General features: G+C 48.3%; 1 protein-coding gene across 1 annotated transcript in view; it reads left to right on the top strand.

The window, feature by feature from the left end:
* cers1 (ceramide synthase 1) overlaps positions 1-17,185 on the top strand; it is a 60,482-nt gene that overhangs the window by 20,585 nt on the left and 22,712 nt on the right. The window contains exon 2 of the mRNA XM_078198658.1: positions 4,769-4,928. Within this exon, the coding sequence (XP_078054784.1) occupies positions 4,769-4,928 (160 nt within the window). The remainder of the gene's footprint in view (positions 1-4,768; positions 4,929-17,185) is intronic.

Raw genomic sequence — 17,185 nt, 5'->3', positions numbered from 1 at the left:
CCTCCTTCTGCAAGGATTCTATGGCTTGCTCGGCCATTTTGGCAGAGTAGTTAAGAGTCTCCCACATTGCTGTGGATCTGGAGTCACATGTAGGCCAGACCAGGTAAGGACGGCAGATTTCCTTCCCTAAAGGACATCAGTGACCCGGCTGGGTTTTTGCAATAATCCTGTCTTAGTCATCATCATTCAGATCAGCTTCATGTTCCAGATTTTATGAATTGAATTTAAATTCCTCCGGCTGCCGTGGTGGGTTTTGAACCCGTGTCTCCGGAGCACTAGCCTGGATTACTAGTCATACAAGCCAGCTTCTTGTCCTGGGTTTCTACCAGTGGTGGCAAAATGAGGCTCTTAAATGGGCATTGATGGTCCACTTAAAGGGTCTCAACTGGCAACAGGGCGGGTAGGCCATCCGTGGATCCTTCCACCACAGACTTGATTGTGGTGGAAGTGGGAAGGCAGCCAGATCCCCACCCACCGCCCTCCAGCCAGATTAAATCCTGCCCCCCCCCACACACACACACACACACACACACACATATTCGCCTCAACTACTCGACATTAAATTCTGTCCAATGTAATCAAATCTTTTGTGTCCACCTGAGAGGGCACACAGGACTTTTGGTTCAATGTTGCATCTGAAAGGTGGCACCTACAGCAGTGCGGCCCTCCCTCAGTACTGCGCTGGAGTGCCAGCCTTGAGTTTTCTTTATCTTCAAATCTCTGAAGGGAGACCTGAACTCTTAACCCTCTGACTCTGAGGCAAAATGCTACCTCCCGAGGCACAGCAGACACCCATTAAGATAAAGCGTTGGGTGGGTGGAGATCTGGGGACTGGGAAAGAGAAAAGTGAGGGTGATGAGCTGTCCATAGAAATGGACCCACTGCTGTAACATGTGCTGAATAATTGTGTCCTCGGGTAAAATTTGGATATGATTTATCTGATTACTTTTCCAAAATGAGGACAAAACCTAGATGTTGCGTCTGGTGTTTTTGTGCACCTGGACCGGGCCCAGCACCGAGCTGGAATGCAGGATTGTGCTAAATTTGCTGACCTCAATCAGGATAGTGATGGAGAAACTTCAAGTACCCTCAGTGCCTTTAAAGAACCAGGATTCCCACTCCTGATCCAGTGACAGCCTGCTGCCGGAACGTCTGCTTCTGGAGACGTGGGAATCGGGACTCTGTCGTGATGCTCCCACAGTCGAATAGTGCGCGTAACATTTAACTGCCGAGGCTCAAACTCAAAGAATGGGTGTCTGGAGGGTGTGGGTAAGGTTTGGGAGAGGGCTGGTGGTGAATAGTCCGGTCACCCTTGAAACGGTACCTCCTCTGAGGGGGGGTAGTTATAGAACCGATGTCAGGGGTAGGTTCTTTACCCAGAGGGTGGTGAGGGATTGGAATGCCCTGCCAGCATCAGTAGTAAATGCGCCTAGTTTGGGGGCGTTTAAGAGATCCGTAGATAGGTTCATGGACGAAAAGAAATTGGTTTAGGTTGGAGGGTCACAGTTTTTTTTTTATTTTTTTTAACTGGTCGGTGCAACATCGTGGGCCGAAGGGCCTGTTCTGCGCTGTAATGTTCTATGTTCTATGTTCTATGTTCCTCTGGTCTCCGTACCCTCCAGAGAAGCAGCGTGCAGTGAAAATTCTCCAGTTTCTGCTGAGCTTCTGTGTGGGAGTACTGCATCCTCATCAGCTCAATAAGAATTTAATTTATTCTCACTCCTCCTCACGCCCCATTCAACTTCCCCACTGCATTTGTTGCATTCTTTAAATATTTAATTTGTGACATTTTTGTAACTGGGTTCATTTTTTATATATTTTTAAAGAAAATTAAACCATTTACCCAATACTATATCCTTATCAAATTGTCAGGATTTTACTGATTAAGCCAGCCCTCCTCCTCCGCACATCAACACTTGGAGGGGGAGATAATATCTCAGCTGTTGGGGTCGGAGCCAGGGAGTGGAATTAATTGGATTGCTCTTTCAAAGAGTTGGCACATGCACAATGGGCTGAATGGCCTCCTTCTTCTGCCCTGTTAGCTGTGGGTGTTCCCCAAGGATCTGTCCAAGGCCCCCCTCCCATTTCTCATCTACATGCTGCCCCTCAAGTGACACCATCATAAACATTGGGACGACTGAAGCCGTTATATTTGCTCCTTGTCACTGTCTCCATCCTTCTCCCCAACAAATCCGAGGCTGAATGAAACTGTTCATAGTCTTGGTGTCTGGTTTGACCCCAAGATAAGCTTCCAATGACATCCCCGACTAGAGAGAATCGAACCATCGCTCCCTGCCATTTAATGGTATTACCATCACTGAATCGCCCGTTATCAACATCCTGGGAGTTACCTTTGACCAGAAACTGAACTGGACCAGCCAAATATATACTGTGGCTACAATTGCAGGTCAGACACTGGGAATCCTGCACTGAGTAACTCACTCTTGACCATCTACAAGTCAGGAGTGTGATGGAATACTCCCCACTTGTCTGGAAGACTGTGGCTCCAGCAACACTCAAGAAGCTCGACACCATCCAGTAAACAGCAACCTGCTTGATTGGCGCCCCATCCACGAACTTTCACTACTTCCACCACCAACAAACAGTGTGCACTGGTTTGATGATGCGATTTGGAAGGTCAACTGCGGAAGGAAAGTATACAGTAAATGGTAGAGCCCTTAGAAATATTAGCATACAGCGGGATCTAGATGTGCAGATCCACAGTTCCCTGAAGGTGCCAACTCAGATGGACAAGGTGGTCAAGAAGGCAGGTGGCATTGCTGGCCTTCATCGGTCGGGGCGTTGAGTATAGGAATTGGAAAGTCATGTTGCAGCTGGATAAGAGTTTGGTTATGCTGCATGTGGAGTATTGTGTACAGTCCTTGTCGCCACACTGCATTTATTCCCACTCCCCCTCACGCCCCGTTCAACTTCCCCACTGCATTTGTCGCATTCTTTAAATATTTAATTTGTGACATTTTTGTAACTGGGTTCATTTTTTATATATTTTTGAAGAAAATTAAACCATTTACCTAATACTATATCCAATAAATGCATTGGAAAGGGTGCAGAAGAGATTTACCAGGATGTTGCCTGGTTTGGAGGATATGAACTATGAAGGAAGGTTGAACAAACTTGGATTGTTTTCATTGGAGCGTCGGAGGATGAGGGGGGACCTGATTGAGGTTTACAAGATTATGACAGGCTTGGATAGAGTGGATAGTCAGAGTCTTTTTCCCAGGGTCAAAGGGTCAATTATTCGGGGGGAAGTTTAAGAGAGATGGAAGGGGCAAGTTTTTCACACACACGGTGGTGAATGCCTGGAATGCGCTGCCGGAGGAAGCAGATTCTATAACAATGTTCAAGAGGCTTCTGGATAGATACATGAATAGGCAGCGAATAGAGGGATATGGACCATGTAGAGGCAAGAAAATATTAGATTAGAGAGGCATCTGTGTCGGCACAGACTTGGTGGGCCGAAGGGCCTGTTCCTGTGCTGTACTGTTCTTTGTTCTACCATCTGCAAGATGCACTGCAGAAACTCAGCAAGGTTCTTTAGGCAGCACCTTCCAAACCCACAAGCTCTACCATCTAGAAAGACAAAAGAATACCACCATCTGGAGGTTCCCCTCCAAGTCACTCACCATCCCGACTATATTTCTATCACTGTTCCTTCACTGTCGCTGGGTCAAAGTTCTGGAATTCCCTCCCTAACTGCACCACGTGGACTGCAGCGGTTCAAGGATGCAGCTCACCACCACCTTCTCAAAGGCATTTAGGGATGGGCAATAAATACCGCCCCCCCCCCACCACAACACCCACATCCCATAAATGAATTTAATAAAAATCCGCTCCATAGCTAAGACATGTGAGACGTCCGTCTCATCATCCATGTCTCAGTTTGTTCAGTGGAGTCCTCATCCATCCCTTTGGTACCTCTAGACTTCATTATTCCAACACAATCCTTGCCAGTCTCTGTAAACTTGAGATTATCCGAAACTCTGCTGCCTGTGTCCTAACTTTACACCGACTCCTGTCCTTACCTGTCACCCCTGAGCTTACTGATCTACATTGGCTCCCAGTTAAGCAACACCACAATTTTCAAATTCTCATCTGTGTTTGCAAACTCCTCCAAGGCCTCACCTGTCCTTATTTCTGTAACGTCCATCAACCCAAAAAACAGTTAACCACCCCCCCCCTCCCCCTCACCCCCCGCACTCTCGTTGGCTCCCTGCCTTGTCTTGGGATGTGTTAATCAGGCCCTCTGTGGGTGGGAATCTGGAAGGCAAATATTTTGAGGAGATTCAGGATCTAGAAACACGTCCTTCCGGGTTTCCCGACCTCACAGCTGCCTCGGCCACTGCACTGCAGGCTAAACATGCGTCTAGGTCAAAGTCCTGGCCTCACAAATGAGCCAGCATGGACCCAATAGGCTGAATGGCCCCCCTTTTGTGTCATAACTACTCTTTTGTGCACGTTTTTGAGTGAAGAGAGAATTGGGTTTGTCAGTGATGCCTCCCAAGGGCAAGGAGCAACCTCACTATTGAGGTTCACATGGAAAGGATTCCTGTTTGGGCTGCGGGAACATCGGATTTACCTGGTTAGTGAGGACCTGATCCTGTATCAGGAACTGCACTGAGGAACAATTGTGGGCTCGGAGCAGCAGTGACCCAGAGTAACCAGTGCTTGAGTTAGTGACCTGCTTCTGACCTGGAGTGGTGACATTGCCATTTCTCTCTCTCTCTCTCTCTCTCCCTGTCTCTTTTAGCCGTTGGCCCACTGGTGTGACCTGCCACCCAGAGATGCTGCCAAGATGCCGGAGAGTGCGTGGAAGCTGATTTTCTACATGGCCTCTTGGTCCTACAGCACCTACCTGCTCTTCATCACAGATTATCCCTTCTTCCATGACCCGCCATCCGTTTTTTATGGTACGGTAAGCAGTGTGATCCAAACATTCTTTATCATAACCATTGCTTTGGTGTGTTTTTCTTAAACATTCTCCTGCTTGAGGTCAAAATGCTGAGTGCTGGGGAGAGAATTCATTGAATCATGGAATCCCTACAGTGCAGAAAGAGGCCATTCGGCCCAGCGAGTCTGCACCGACAACAATCCCCCAACCAGGCCCTATCCCCGTAGCCCCACGTATTTACCCTGCTAATCTCCCTGACACTGAGGGGCAATTTAGCACGGCCAATCCACCCAATCTGCACTCATTTGGACCGTGGGGGGGAAACCGGAGCACCCGGAGGAAACCCACGCAGACACGGGGAGAATGTGCAAACTCCACACAGTCACCCAAAGCTGGAATCGAACCCGGGTCCCCGGCACTGTGAGGCAGCAGTGCTAACCATTGTGCCACCCATATTAATTGATTTGGGAAAAAAAAGTGTCAGCATCAAACACTCCCAGGTCATCGTCACACAGACAGAATTAGAGTTCTCCCTCCAATCCTGGCGCAATGGTAGTAATTAAACTAATGGAAACTAACTGTGACAACCGGAGAGAGAGGTTTTGAAGGGATGACTCTTCCAATCCTCTAAGATCACTGCGCTGCAGCAATTCTGGCCTCTTGCACAGGCCTGATTTCCATCACTCCGCTTGTGCCTTCAGCTGCCTGGGCCCCTCAATTTAGATTTCCTCTCTCAAACTCTCTGCCTTTCTACTTCTCTCTCCTCATTACAACTCACTTCTTTGACTGAGCTTTGGTACCTGAACCTAATATCCTCTTGGGTATATCAGTGTTAAAGTTTGTTTGGTAACACTCCAATGGAGTGTCTTTGGAATGTTTTCCTGCATTAAAGTTTCTTAATGAATATAAGCTGTTGTTGTCACAGAATGGAAAAGTGCTAAGCCCCAGTGCAAGATGTGGGCAGATGCATTAGGTTAAGGCTATTGTGCAGTAATAGGTGTGGTCCTTCATTGGAATTCTCTGACCTCATCCACTGCTGGGATTCTCCAGTCCCGCTGCAGTGAATGGAGATTTGGCTGAGTGCCAAATTCTCTGTTCTCGCTGGCAGCGGTAGCAGGGCGTGCAAGACCGGAGAATTCTGGCCCATGACGATCCATGTTAAAGACCTCAGCCGGAATTTTACCGGCCCACCTGCTACGGGAATCGGAGCGGGCGAGGGGTGGACCTTGGAAAGGTCTGTTGACCTCTGGGATGACTTCCGGTTTCGGGGCGAGCAAGGCCAGAAAAGTCCCACCCCATGACGCTCAAAATAATAGATGAACTGGTCATTTGTTTTGCCGTGGTCTGTGGAATCTTGCTGTGTGCAAAGTGGCCTATACTATTTGTCCACATTGTGAATCCCTCCTGACACTCTTAAAGTAATTCTTTGCGATATTTGATTAGGTGGATTGGCTATGCTAAATTGACCCTAGTGTCAGGGGGATTAGCAGGGTCAATGAGGGTTACGGGAGTAGGGCCTGGGTCAGATGTGGTTGGTACAGACTTGATGGCCTCCCTCTGTACTGTAGGGATTCTATGATATTAGTAATGTTGAGGGATGCTGCATGAATACCAATATTCCTCATTGCTCAGTCATGCAATACGTCTCTCCATTTCCAACTCCTCCCCTGTCCCCAGAGCTTGTTAGGAAGTGGAATGTTCTCCGTGTCCAATTAATGAATGATTGTGTTCTGCCAGTGAAGAGTTTTTGTTTGTTGATCTGCTTGCTGTTAAAGGATGGACTTTTATGTCTCGTCAAATGAGTTGTTGTGGAGGATTTAATTTTACAAGTGTGGGCAGAATTGAACCCTTTAACAAGACCTCAGAAACAAGGAACATAGTACAGACAAACCATGCAACAAAGCTCAAATCTAACAATGAAAGACCTTCACCAATCAGAGAGCTTAATGTAACAATCTGCTAGAACAGCCAATCAGTGCCTGGGTACAATATCATGTGCAGTGTTACACTCGACTAAAGCACTGACTGGGCAAACTGGGGGGGATTAAAGGAGCAATTGTCTGTCTTGGCAACAGATCGAAAGATCTCAAAAGGTTCATGTTCCTGTGACTGATCCTGACAATGAAAGATCCAAAATTGGCTATTCCTTCAAATATCTCTCCACACACGCACACCAATCAATTCCACCGTCCGCCACCTAAAAGTCAAGTTTTAAATTTTCTTTAGTAATGTCACAAGTAGGCTTGCATTAACACTGCAATGAAGTTATTGTGAAAATCCCCTCGTTGCCATACTCCAGCGCCTGTTCGGGTACACTGAGGGAGAATTCTGTGATTCTCACCAGCACGTCTTTCAGACTGTGGGAGGAAACCCACGCAGACACGGGGAGAAGGTGCAGATTTTGCACAGACAGTGACCCAAGCCGGGTCCCTGGCGCTGTGAGGCAGCAGTGCTAACCCACTGTGCCATTCTGGACAAGGTGCACGGGAACACTACAATCTGCACATTCTCCTCCAAGTCACACAGCATCTTAACTCGGTCCATCTCACTGTTCCTCCATCACCATTGACTTAAAATCTTTGACTACTGTAGCATACAGCACGATGGGAGCCCCCCTCACCACATGGACTGCAGTGGTTCAAGAACAAGGCTCATCACCATCTCCCCACCGGAGAGTGAGGAATGGGTGATAAAGACCAGCTGCCTTCAAGACATCTACATCCCAAGAATTAATTTTTGAAAAATGTTCAGTACCCGCTGTGCAAAGTAGTTGAAAGTAAATTGTCTTTGCATCTACTGACCTAAGGGCAAGTAACCTGGTCTTGATCACACTGAGGGAGCTTGCTGTGCACTAATTGGATGCCACAAACATTACAACAGCGACTGCATTCAAAAGTACAAATGGGACATAGAACATAGAACATAGAAAGCCACAGCACAAACAGGCCCTTCGGCCCACAAGTTGCGCTGATCATATCCCTACCTCTAGGCCTATCTATAGCCCTCAATCCCATTAAATCCCATGTACTCATCCAGAAGTCTCTTAAAAGACCCCAACGAGTTTGCCTCCACCACCACCGACGTCAGCCGATTCCACTCACCCACCACCCTCTGAGTGAAAAATTTACCCCTGACATCTCCTCTGTACCTACCCCCCAGCACCTTAAACCTGTGTCCTCTCGTAGCAACCATTTCAGCCCTTGGAAATAGCCTCTGAGAGTCTACCCTATCCAGACCTCTCAACATCTTGTAAACCTCTATCAGGTCACCTCTCATCCTTCGTCTCTCCAGGGAGAAGAGACCAAGCTCCCTCAACCTATCCTCATAAGGCATGCCCCCCAATCCAGGCAACATCCTTGTAAATCTCCTCTGCACCCTTTCAATGGCTTCAACATCTTTCCTGTAATGAGGTGACCAGAACTGCGCGCAGTACTCCAAGTGGGGTCTAACCAGGGTCCTATAAAGCTGCAGAATTATCTCCCGACTCCTAAACTCAATCCCTCGATTAATGAAGGCTAGTACGCCGTACGCCTTCTTGACCGCATCCTCCACCTGCGAGGCCGATTTAAGAGTCCTATGGACCCGGACCCCAAGGTCCTTCTGATCCTCTACACTGCTAAGAATGGTACCCTTCATATTATACTGCTGCTTCATCCCATTGGATCTGCCAAAATGGATCACTACACACTTATCCGGGTTGAAGTCCATCTGCCACTTCTCCGCCCAGTCTTGCATTCTATCTATGTCTCGCTGCAACTTCTGACATCCCTCCAAACTATCCACAACACCACCTACCTTGGTGTCGTCAGCAAACTTACCAACCCATCCCTCCACTTCCTCATCCAGGTCATTTATGAAAATGACAAACAGCAAGGGTCCCAGAACAGATCCCTGGGGCACTCCACTGGTCACTGACCTCCATGCAGAGAAAGACCCCTCCACAGCCACTCTCTGCCTTCTGCAGGCAAGCCAGTTCTGGATCCACAAGGCAACAGCCCCTTGGATCCCATGCCCTCTCACTTTCTCAAGAAGTCTTGCATGGGGGACCTTATCGAACACCTTGCTGAAGTCCATATAGACCACATCCACCGCTCTTCCTTCGTCAATGTGTTTGGTCACATTTTCAAAGAACTCAACCAGGCTCGTAAGGCACGACCTGCCCTTGACAAAGCCGTGCTGACTACTTTTGATCATACTAAACTTCTCTAGATGATCATAAATCCTGTCTCTCAGGATCCTCTCCATCAACTTACCAACCACTGAGGTTAGACTCACCGGTCGGTAATTTCCCGGGCTGTCCCTGTTCCCTTTCTTGAATAAAGGGACCACATCTGCAATCCTCCAATCCTCCGGAACCTCTCCCGTCTCCATCGACGATGCAAAGATCATCGCCAAAGGCTCCGCAATCTCCTCCCTCGCCTCCCACAGTAACCTGGGGTACATCCCATCCGGTCCCGGCGACTTACCAACCTTGATGCCATTCAATAGTTCCAACACATCCTCTTTCTTTATGTCCACATGCTCGATCCTTTCTGTCCACCGCAAACCAGCAGTACAACCACCCAGATCCCTTTCCACCGTGAATACCGAGGTAAAGTATTCATTAAGCACCTCCGCCATTTCTAACGGTTCCGCACAAACTTTTCCCCCTTCACCTTTTAAGGGTCCTATGCCTTCACATCTCATCCTTTTACTCTTGACATATTTGTAGAAAGCCTTGGGATTCTCCTTAATCTTACTCGCCAAGGTCTTCTCATGACCCCTTCTCGCTCTCCTAATTTCCTTCTTAAGCTCCTTCCTACATCCCGTATACTCCTCTAAATCCTTAACACCTCCTAGCTCTCTGAACCTTCTGTACGCCTCTCTTTTCTTATTCACCAGGTTCATCACAACCTTCGTGCACCACGGTTCCCGTACCCTACCAACACCCCCCTGTCTCATCGGAACGTTGTCATGCAGAGCTCCAGACAAACATTCCTTGAAAATCCTCCACTTTCCTTCGGTACTTTTCCCCAAGAATGCCTCCTTCCAATTTACCCGTCTAATTTCCTCCCTGATGACACTGTATTTCCCTTTACTCCAGAGAAACACTTTCCTAGCCTGCCTGATCCTATCTCTTTCCAATGCTATCGTGAAACCCTTTTGGGATGACTTGACAGAAGACATTCCCGATGCAGAGACAAATTTCATTCTGCCAAAGGTCACTGCGTGTGTGCATGCGCGAGTGGTTTATTCTGGAGAATCTCGCTGTGTGTGTCTGTGTCTGTGTGTGTGCGAGTGGTTTATTCTGGAGAATCTCGCTGTGTGTGTGTCTGTGTGTATTTGATCAATGATTGACAAACTCCATTTCTAGATGAGCATGCCCCTGTCACTCTGTATTGTCCGGGTATCTGCTGTGTAAGGAGGCCGATGGTGTTGCTGTTGGTTTCCTGTAATCCGAGCTGCAGTCTCTAACTTCACTGCGCTGTCCGAGCACTGCAGGCTTCCATCTCTTTAAAATGTGGGCTTGCCCGGCAACAGTGCATCAATGTTCCACATCGTCACGGGTAAAATGTTGGGGTACAAGCCTGCCTGCCATGAGTTCCTGATCCCTGGAGGAGGGGGGAGGGGGGGGTGGGGGTAGAGGCTCCTGGCAGGGAGGGGTTCTTGCACACACGCATTTTGCAGCAGATGTCACTTGAGAATCCTGGATGACCTTTCCTCACATGACTTTGCCGATCGCTCTGGTGCTGAAGGGAATTGTCCTTCACTGGGCTAAGATCAGTAACTCTGCAATGTCAGTGGGAAGTATCTGCTTCGAGGCTGAGCTGTAGCCAGATCAACACCAGGTGAGGAAGCACTGACAACATAGAAGCCATGTAGGAGGCCATTTGGCCCATTGCGTCTGTGCCAGCTCTTGAGGCAGCAGTGCTAACCACTGTGCCACAATGCCGCCAAATACTTTGGGGGAAAAATATATATATATAGTTGGAAAACTTCTGACAATGTCTAAGGAGTGTACACTTTCCTAGGATAAAGTGGAAGAATGCATAATATGAAAATAAATCAATATGAATTACAATTTGTGGCTTAAGTATCAAATGGTTTGATCTAAAAATATTTTAATCAAGTCATCCTTTTAAGCCCTGGAAACTGAATCCTTGATTTATACTGGATTTCAGATACTGCGCCTATGATCCATCATTAGAATCACTTTATGTGAATGGCCAGTATTGCAAGGATCCTTTGCTGGAAGGAATTGTCGTGGTGTCGAGTAAAACAGATTCAATGTTTGCTGATTCCACTAGTCAAAGCTGAACTGAATTCAACACACACAACAGCAGATATTGGCTAAACCTTGTGATCTGTGAGAATTAGGAGCAGGAGTGGTCCATACGTGCCCCTCAGGTTTGCTGTACCAATCAATATCAGTCTCTGTGGTGCAGTTGGTTAGTGCTTTCAGCTGTTAATCTGAAGGTTGATGGTTCAATATCATCCAGAGGCGGAGTTTTCACTGCTTACTTCATTGCCAATTATTGCAAAAACCCATCTGGTTCACTAATGTCCTTACCCGGTCTGGCCTGCATGTGACTCCAGAACCACAGCAATGTGGTTGACTCTCAACTGTCCCTCTGAAATGGCCTCGCGAGACACTCAGTTCAAGGGCAATTCAGGATGGGCAATATCAGGAACTTGCCGCCGGGCGAGTCCATATTCTCGGGGAAGACCCATCGTCTGCAGTTAAAATTTCTGATTGGCACTCAGGGTGGCACAGTGGTTAGAACTGCTGCCTCACAGCGCCAGGAACCCGGGTTCGATTCCCAGCTTGGGTCACTGTCTGTGTGTAGTGTGCACGTTCTCCCCATGTCTGCGTGGGTTTCCTCCCACAGTCTGCAAGATGTGCTGGTTAGGTATATTGGCCATGCTAAATTCTCCCTCAGTGTACCCGAACAGGCTCAGAGTGTGGCGACTAGGGGATTTTCACAGTAACTTCATTGCAGTGTTAATACTTGTGACAATAAATAAACTTAAACATAAAACAATAGAATCCCTGCTGATCTTCGACTTTGAGTTCATTTTCCCACCCAATCTCCAGACCTTCATTCCCTTTAGTATCTAAATATTTATCCATCTCCGCCTTAAACCTATTGGATGACTGAGTATCCATCACCTCTGGGTTGGAGAATTCCAAAGATTCACCGCCTTCTACTTGAAGAATTGCTCCTCAGCTCAGCCCTAAATGGCCGACCTCTTATCCGGAGACCGTGATCCAGACTTCTAGACTCCTCAGCCAGGGGAAAGAAACACTCGGCATCTTTGTTTAACTGGAGTGAGAGTGGGGGAGAGAGTCTTAGCAGGAGTGCTGAGAGTAAGCTAAGAAGTGATTTAATTATTCATTTATTCATTTAAGGGTATTCCTAGTATATTTCGCGGGCTTTTTTCAGGGTTTTGAATTGAGGAAGTGAGGTCAGCTGAAGGGGATTCTGGGAGGTTGAGTCTTAGTACAAAAGGCAGTTACTTGGGGGGTTCGTCGGGAGCATAAAAAGCCGTCTGCACTATACAGCGGGCAGCGTCGGGAGCGGGCAGTGGAGTGAGTGGGGAGCAGAGTGTGCATTGTAAGGGCTTTGGCTCATAGGGCTTGGGCTAAAAGGGCAAGGCAAGGCTAGTTATTTTTTACCCAACCCTATAAAGGATAAGGGCAGGTATGAGTGATCGGCCAGTTCAGTGCTTCCGATGTGGGATGTGGGAGTTTCTGCAAACACCGAGCTACCCAGAGGTTCACATATGTGCCAGGTGCGTGGAACTGCAGCTCTTGAGAGACCGTGTTAGGGAACTGGAGCTGCAGATCGCTGACCTTAGCCTAATCAGGGAAAATGGGAGAAAAATTGACAGCAGTTATAGGCAACTAGTTACACCGGGGCATCGGGAGAATGACACGTGGGTCACAGTTAGGAGGAGTAAAGGGCAGAAGGGTAAAGTACAAGGGAGGTCTCCAGAGGTGTCTCAAAATAGGAAGGGCTTGGTGACAGGTGTGAGAGGGGAGGGGAGTGGACAGTTAGAAGAAGGGTCACCTGTGGTTGTCCCACTCCAAAACAGGTACGTTGTTTTAGATAGTGTGGAGGAGTGTGCCTCTCCAGGGGTAAGACACAGTGACCAGGTCACTGGCACACAGTCAGGCTCTGTGGCCCGGAAAGGGAAGAGAGGGGTTAGGAGAGCGATAGTGGTGGGGGATGCATCAGTTAGAGGGACAGACAGGCGATTCTGTGGGGGCGAACGGGACTCCAGGATGGTAGTCTGCCTACCTGGTGCTGGGGTCACGGATGTCTCCGAGCGGATAGGAGGCATTTTAAAAGGGGAAGATAAAGAAACGGATGTCATTATACACATTGGTGGAAATGACGTAGATAGGAAGAGTAGGGGGGTCCTAAGGGAGCAATTCAGGGAGTTGGGAAATAGGTTAAAAAGTAGGGTCACTAGGGTGGCCATCTCTGGGCTGCTCCCAATGCCTCGTGCCACTGAGGATAAGAATAGGGAGTTGGTTCAAATGAATGCCTGGCTAAAGGACTGGTCCAGGAGGGAGGGCTTTATTTTCATAGACCAATGGGAGGTTTTCAGGAGAGAATGGCACCTGTACAAGAGGGAGGGGTCACAACTAAGTTGGAAGGGCACAAATATCCTGGCTGGGAGCTTTGCTAATGCAGTTCGGGGGGGTTTAAACTAGTATGGCAGGGGGGTGGGGATCAAACTATTAGGTCTATAAGTGTGGTGGCTGGGGACGAGCTTGGGGCTGGGACAAGGCTGGCAAAGAAGAAGAGCACTCTGGGGGAGGACGACCTCACTGAGCCTGGGGGTCTGGAGTGCTTATACTTCAATGCAAGGAGCGTAGCAGGTAAAACAGACGAACTTGGGGCCTTAATGCGCACGAGGAATTTGGATGTGGTTGCGGTGACGGAGACTTGGTTGAAAGAGGGACAGGACTGGCAGCTGAATATTCCAGGGTACAAGTGTTTTAGGCGAGACAGAGGAGGGGCCAAAAGAGGTGGGGGAGTAGCGGTATTGGTTGGAGAGCATATTACAGCGGTGCAGAGGGAGGACAATTCGGAGGAGTCGTGTAGCGAGTCACTCTGGGTGGAGCTTAGAAACAGGAAAGGCGCACTCACTATGTTGGGGGTGTACTACAGGCCCCCCAACAGCCCAAGGGAAGTGGAAGAATGGATATGTCAGGAGATACTGGATAGGTGCAGGAAATATAGGGTTGTTGTAGTGGGAGACTTCAATTTCCCTGGTATAGACTGGAAATCGCTGAGGGCAGGGACTCTGGATGGTGAGGCATTTGTAAAATGTGTACAGGAGGGTTCGTTGGAACAATATGTGGACAGCCCAACTAGAGAGGGGGCTATACTGGACCTGGTGCTGGGGAATGAGCCCGGTCAGGTCTTCAAAGTTTTGGTCGGGGAACATGTGGCAAATAGTGACCACAATTCTGTTAGCTTTAGGATAGTGATGGAAAAGGATGAGTGGTGTCCCAAGGGTAAGGTGTTGGATTGGGGGAAGGCTAACTTTATTGGGATCAGGCAGAAATTGGCAGCTCTTGATTGGGAGAGGCTGTTTGAGGGTAAATCCACATCTGGTATGTGGCAGTCTTTTAAGGAACGGTTGTTAGGGCTACAGGACAAGCATGTGCCTGTAAAAAAGAAGGATAGGAAGGGTAGGATTAGAGAACCGTGGATAACCAGGGAAATTGAGGGACTGGTCAAAAGGAAAAGAGAGGCGTATGTTAGGTCCAAGCAGCTAAAAACGGAGGGAGCTCTGGAGGAGTATAATGAAAGTAGGAAAATACTCAAACGGGGAATTAGAAGAGCAAAAAGGGGTCACGAAATGTTCTTGGCAGACAGGATTAAGGAGAATCCCAAGGCATTTTATTCATACGTTAGGAACAAAAGGGTTGTAAGGGAAAAAATCGGACCTCTCAGGGACAAAAGTGGGGACTTATGCTTGGAGCCCAAAGAGGTAGGGGAGATCCTAAATGAATACTTTGCGTCGGTATTCACTAAGGAGAGGGATGTGTTGACTGGGAGTGTCTCGGAGGGGAGTGTTGAACCGTTGGAGAAAATCTCCATTACAAAGGAGGAAGTGTTAGGTTTGTTAGAGAATATAAAGACTGACAAATCCCCAGGGCCTGATGGAATCTATCCAAGGCTGCTCAGGGAGACGAGAGGTGAAATAGTTGGGCCTCTGACGCAAATCTTTGTCTCGTCACTGGACACAGGTGAGGTCCCAGAGGATTGGAGGATAGCCAATGTGGTCCCGTTATTTAAGAAGGGTAGGAAGGATAACCCGGGTAATTATAGGCCGGTGAGCTTGACGTCCGTGGTGGGGAAGTTGTTGGAGAAGATTCTTAAAGATAGGATGTATGCGCATATAGAAAGGAATAAACTCATTAACGATAGTCAACATGGTTTTGTGAGAGGGAGGTCATGCCTCACGAACCTGGTGGTGTTTTTTGAAGAAGTGACCAAAATGGTTGACGAAGGAAGGGCCGTGGATGTTGTCTATATGGACTTTAGTAAAGCATTTGACAAAGTCCCTCATGGTAGGCTAGTGAAAAAGGTTGGATCCCATGGGATAAAGGGGGAGGTGGCTAGATGGGTGGAGAACTGGCTTGGTCATAGAAGACAGAGGGTGGTAGTGGAAGGGTCTTTTTCCGGCTGGAGGCCTGTGACTAGTGGTGTACCGCAGGGCTCTGTATTGGGACCTCTGCTGTTTGTGATTTATATAAATGATCTGGAAGAAGGAGTAACTGGGGTGATCAGTAAGTTTGCGGACGACACAAAACTGGCAGGACTTGCAGATAGTGAGGAACATTGTCAGAGGCTACAGAAGGATATAGATAGGCTGGAAATTTGGGCAAGGAAATGGCAGATGGAGTTCAATCCTGATAAATGCGAAGTGATGCATTTTGGTGGGAATAATGTAGGGAGGAGCTACACGATAAATGGAAGAACCATAAAGGGTGTAGAGACGCAGAGGGACCTGGGTGTGCAAGTCCACAGATCTTTGAAGGTGACGTCACAGGTGGAGAAGGTGGTGAAGAAGGCATATGGCATGCTTGCCTTTATAGGACGGGGCATAGAGTATAAAAGTTGGGGTCTGATGTTGCAGATGTATAGAACGTTGGTTCGGCCGCATTTGGAATACTGCGTCCAGTTCTGGTCGCCACACTACCAGAAGGACGTGGAGGCTTTGGAGAGAGTACAGAGGAGGTTTACCAGGATGTTGCCTGGTATGGAGGGGCTTGGTTATGAGGAGAGATTGGGGAAATTGGGGTTGTTCTCCTTGGAAAGACGGAGGATGAGGGGAGACTTAATAGAGGTGTATAAAATTATGAAAGGCATAGATAGGGTGAACGGTGGGAAGCTTTTCCCCGGGTCGGTGGTGACGTTCACGAGGGGTCATAGGTTCAAGGTGAAGGGGGGGAGGTTTAACACAGATATCAGAAGGACATATTTCACACAGAGGGTCGTGGGGGCCTGGAATGTGTTGCCGGGCAAGGTGGTGGAGGCGGACACACTGGGAACGTTTAAGACTTATCTAGACAGCTATATGAACGGAGTGGGAATGGAGGGATACAAAAGAGTGGTCTAGTTTGGACCAGGGAGCGGCGCGGGCTAATTGTTCCTGGTTTCTCGTTTCAAGGCTTCATTCTACGATCATCTTGCTGGTGCCAGTACAGAGTGAGACTGCGGATAGTTGGGAACCTGTCTCGGGGGCAGGGAATTCATATGGTGTTCGTGGAAGTGGAAATGACTAGGGTTGGGAAGCATTTTCCGATCTGGGCCATTGTGATCTCCTGGACTCGTTTCGATCGCCTCAGGGGGTCGGAGAGGAATTTCCCAGATTTTTTTTCCCCATATTGGCCCTGGGGTTTTTCACTCTGGGTTTTCGCCTCTCCCTGGAGATCACATGGTCTGGAATGGGGGGGTGGGGGTAAGTTAATAGGTTGTAATGAACAAAGCATCGTAGCTGTGAGGGACAGCTCGGTGGATAGGATATTGGTATGTAGATAGGCTGGAAAATTGGGCGGGGATCCTGGATTCAGGATTCAATCCTGGACCGGGGAGCGGCGCGGGCTTGGAGGGCCGAAGGGCCTGTTCCTGTGCTGTATTGTTCTTTGTTCTTTGTTCTTTGTTCTTTGTACCCTATCAGCTGCCCTGACCATTTTATATGTTTCAATGTGAGAGGCCCATTCTACACCATCACGTCTCATATGACAACACTCTCGTCCCAGTAATCAAT

This window comes from Mustelus asterias, chromosome 26, assembly GCF_964213995.1.
Source record: "Mustelus asterias chromosome 26, sMusAst1.hap1.1, whole genome shotgun sequence".
NCBI classification, from domain to species: domain Eukaryota; kingdom Metazoa; phylum Chordata; class Chondrichthyes; order Carcharhiniformes; family Triakidae; genus Mustelus; species Mustelus asterias.
Note: the sequence above shows the minus strand (reverse complement) of the source record. Positions and strands in the feature narration are given on the sequence as shown.